This window comes from Mercurialis annua, linkage group LG2, assembly GCF_937616625.2.
Source record: "Mercurialis annua linkage group LG2, ddMerAnnu1.2, whole genome shotgun sequence".
Taxonomy (NCBI): Eukaryota; Viridiplantae; Streptophyta; class Magnoliopsida; order Malpighiales; family Euphorbiaceae; genus Mercurialis; species Mercurialis annua.
The window spans coordinates 9,417,579-9,421,876 of record NC_065571.1 but is presented as its reverse complement, the minus strand read 5'-3'; the positions used below and the strand labels follow the sequence as shown (position 1 = coordinate 9,421,876).

Below are 4,298 nucleotides of genomic sequence, written 5' to 3'. Positions count from 1 at the left end.
TACTAAAATAAATAAAATATAAATTAAATATTAACTTAAAATAAACTAAATTAAAATAATTTTTTATTGAATTTAATAATAACTTATTCTTATTAAATTAATTACCTAAAAATTAAATTAAGATTTTGTATGTTATAAAAAACAAAATAAAATAAAATCAGGGACTTAAGATATGAGATATTAAATATTTAATTAAAATTTTAAATTTAAATTTAAAATTTTAAATTCGAATCCATACATTTTTTTTAAATCCATGCATTTAAATAAACGCTAATTTATTGAAGTATGTATATATAGATAAGAAAAGGGCAGGTGTATCATGATTTAAGCCCCAAATGTACCTTTCAAACCCTATAATTCATTTCAGAAAATAAAGAAGATCATTTTTCTTAACTTTGTATAAGCATATTCATTCAATCTAATTCATCAAAAAAAAAAAAATCAATCTAAGGCCATGTTTGGTCAATAATAATAAAACTCCATCAATTTCTCTTCACAAACCAAATCACTCTCCATGTTTTCCTTTCTCTTCTTCCGTCTTTCCATTACTTTCCTTCTGCTTTCTCTTCTTCATGTTCTTGCTTCTGCAAATAATACTACACAAGCAATTTCTCTTCTAAAATGGAAAAATACGCTCGATTCTTCAACCCGATCCGCCTTGTCTTCTTGGGTTGGTGACAGCCCCTGTAATTCTTCTTGGACTGGTATTTCTTGCGACGACTCTGGATCCGTCGCTAATATAACTCTGCCAAGTTATGGTCTGAAAGGTACTCTTCAGAATCTCACCTTCATTTCATTTCCCCGTCTGAGGTTTCTTAACCTCACCAACAACTCTATCCATGGCGGATTTCCTTCTCAAATCGGCGATCTTTTAAAACTCGACACGCTTGACTTGTCGAATAATGAAATCTCAGATTCGATTCCTCAAGAAATCGGAAAGTTAAGCTCTGCTACTTACATTGATTTATCAAACAATCGTCTATCCGGTGTAATTCCCAATTCTATCGGAAACTTGACAGAGCTTTCGGTTCTTTATCTTGGTCAGAATCAACTTTCCGGTTCAATACCTGAAGATATCGGAATGTTAAAGTCGCTCACTGATTTTCAGTTATCATCTAATTTTCTGACCGGCTCAATTCCACCTTCTATAGGGAACTTGTCAAACCTGTCAATTCTTTATCTTGACGACAACAAACTCTCCGGTTTCATACCTCAAGAAATCGGAAAATTGAGATCCTTAAGTGAACTCGCGTTGTTAAACAATAATCTGACCGGTTCAATTCCGTCTTCCATAGGAAACCTGACGAACCTCGAGATGCTTATTCTTTTCAACAACTCACTCTCTGGTTCCATACCTCAAGAAATTGGAAAATTGAAATCTCTCACTCACCTTGTATTATCATTCAATTTTTTCACAGGTTCAGTCCCGGCTTCCATAGGGAGCCTGACAAATCTATCAGAACTCTATTTCGGTAGCAATAAACTTACTGGAATACTTCCTTTAGAGCTTAATAGTCTTACTCATTTAAAAGCTTTTGATGCATTTTCTAATAAAATAAGCGGCCGTTTACCTGAAAACGTCTGCCTCGGCGGAATACTGGTGTATTTTTCTGTTCAAGACAGTAATTTCAGCGGTTCAGTACCGAGAACATTGAAAAATTGCAGCAGCTTATGGAGGATGCAGCTTCAGAAAAATCAACTCACCGGGAATATATCTGAAGATTTCGGCGTGTACCCGCTTTTGACCTATATGGATATCAGTGATAATAAATTTTACGGTGAGCTTTCTTGGAAATTTGAAGAGTTTCATAATTTGTCAACCTTCAGAATCTCAAACAATAATATATCTGGTCGAATTCCAACTCAACTCGTCGAGGCAACCCAATTGCAGTTACTTGATCTTTCATCAAATCAGTTAGTAGGAGAGATTCCGAAGGAATTTGCGAAGTTGAAGCTGATAAAACTATCTATATATTATATAATTGAGAGGATCAACGGAGGCCTCTCATTGATTTCTATAAAATAGAGCACCCTCATTGATTCTCATCAAATAGAGCATTCTCATTAGTTCCCACCTTTTTTAAAACACTCATATTTATTTAATTTTATAAATCTCTTTTAATTTACATTAACTTTCCAACATGTATTTCTCTGCATTACGTTTCTCTGCATTCCAAACTCTACCAAATTTCAGCAAACCTCATTCCATCTTCAAGCAAAAATCAGCAAACAATTCAAGCCCAAATCAGCTAAAAAAACCAAGGTCAAATTCTCTGCACTGCATGTAACTAAATCAAAGACTTTGCCAAATTTTAGCGAACCTCATTCCATCTTCAAGCAAAAACCAGCAAACAGGTTTTTATTTAGGGTTTAAATATTTTTAGCTGATGAAAAATAATTTGCTTTATCGTCTTTAGTGATTTTACTCCCATAGGTCACTATATTCATAAGATTGCAATCTGCAAAAGAGACTTCTGCCGCAACATTATTTACATATTCAGGTAACTAATATGCTAATTCGAGCTTTGAGTTGAGCGTTTCAACTTCTGAGCATTTCATCTTCAGCGTTTTACCTTATACTTTAATTGTCAAGTAACTAATCTGACTTTATTTTAAACTTTTCTATAACCTTTCGTTATGTTTACATTTAGGACATCCTTTGGCTCTTTTGTAGCAATCTGGCCTATTCTTTTAATATGGCACCAAGAAAAAGAAAAATCATAGCAACAACCAATATATATATACAGGTGAGTATTAATTTATTTTAATATATACTGTCATTGAATTGATACTTATTATTCAGTTAAAGTTTTTTTTAATCTGGATTTGATTGCATGAATATAATACTGAATTTATTGAATAATTTAGTTTGTAAATATAATGTACCAATACTTCTAATTTTATGACATGGCCTTGAAGTACATGTTTGTTGTGTTTGTCCATATGACAAGGAAATTATTCAGGTAATTTACGCACTTCCTTTTGATGCTTTGTATGTTTATTAGTAGAATTTAAAATATTACTATGTGATTTCATCGTGGTGTATCAATTGTATCAATAAATCTAAAAAGCAGATCCAATTTCCTTCATAAAATGAAAAGGAGTTTATGAAATCATCCAAATGATATCAAATATAGACTACCTTCAAATTTATGAATTTAAATTTTTGGATTTCAAGCTTACACAACCATGATGTCAATCCTGTTCTTGATCCTAACAACAAACAAAAGGTGATTTAGCAGTTCATATCAAATCTACAGGGTAAAATCTTTTAAGTAGTTGTTAGTTTACAAATCTGACAATCTTTGCTTGCTAAGGCTATTGTATGGAGTATTCGCAGCTGACAAAAACCAACTCATTTGGACATTTCTACACCGAGTTATGAAGTTTTGAAGTTCAAGGTTGTGGAGGCTGAGGGTTGCACGAATCGTGCAACACCTTGCACGAATCGTGCATAAGTAGAGCAGAAGCAGATTGTTCCCAGAGATATTGCACGATCCGTGCACCCATGTTAAGTTGGTTTGCACGATTCGTGCAAAGGCTTAAAGTTAGAATCGAAAATCTGAAGAAAAGGACAAGGCTTATGCACACTTTCTCTTTTGGCCCAACACTCTTTTGTAGGATGTTTTTATTTCCCTTTTTGAGAACACTATAAGTACTACTTTATGTTTCAAATTAGGGTATGATGCAACAACACTTATTCTCTACACACTTTTAGTCATCTTTTAGGAGTAGAATAGTTTAGTGTTTTGTGCCTCCATAGTTCTACCATTATTGGTGCTTGGAAGCTTTTATTGCTTTGTAAGAACAAGATTTATCTTTGAATGCAAGTGCTTAAATTCAATCTTATTCTTCTAAGTAAGTATTTTTTATCTTTTATTTCTCTTTATTTAGTAGTTAATGTGATGTTTAGTATGATTGGCTAAACCTCCTTGTTTGGGGGTTGATATGATGGTTGAAATAATTGCTAGATTGGGTTAGGGTTTGGCTTGTGTGTTCTAATTAATTGCTTAATGCCTATTCTAGATTGATCACCTAGTATTTGTTGCTAGATTAATTTTCACCTTGAGAGAGGGTTTATTAATTGGAATTAATTAATTAGATGCTTAATTAGTAACACCATGAGAGTGGGTTAGTAATTAGGTGGCATATGAGTTGTGTTTAATTGCTAATTGCCTCTAATTGTGTTTAGTGCTACGAGAGTAGGTTAAGCTTAATTAGTTGTGGTTTTGTAACTCTTTGAGGCTCGAGAGAGCGGGAGTTGCGACTTAGAAAAAACTCGGTTCGCGTTTAGAAGC

The 4,298-nt window shown here is 33.2% G+C and overlaps 1 protein-coding gene across 2 annotated transcripts; it reads left to right on the top strand.

The window, feature by feature from the left end:
- Positions 1–346: 346 nt before the first annotated feature.
- LOC126668136 (MDIS1-interacting receptor like kinase 2-like) lies at positions 347–3,709 on the top strand. Of its 2 annotated transcripts, XM_056104508.1 has the most exons (3): positions 347–2,501; positions 2,652–2,747; positions 3,318–3,709. In XM_056104508.1, exon 1 carries the CDS (start codon positions 515–517, stop codon positions 2,024–2,026), a length of 1,512 nt encoding a protein of 503 aa, XP_055960483.1. In that variant the 5' UTR covers positions 347–514; the 3' UTR covers positions 2,027–2,501; positions 2,652–2,747; positions 3,318–3,709. The 2 variants fall into 2 exon arrangements, with proteins under 2 accessions (XP_055960483.1, XP_050217308.1); XM_050361351.2 differs by having other exon boundaries at positions 2,652–3,709.
- The last annotated feature ends 589 nt before the right edge of the window (positions 3,710–4,298 follow it).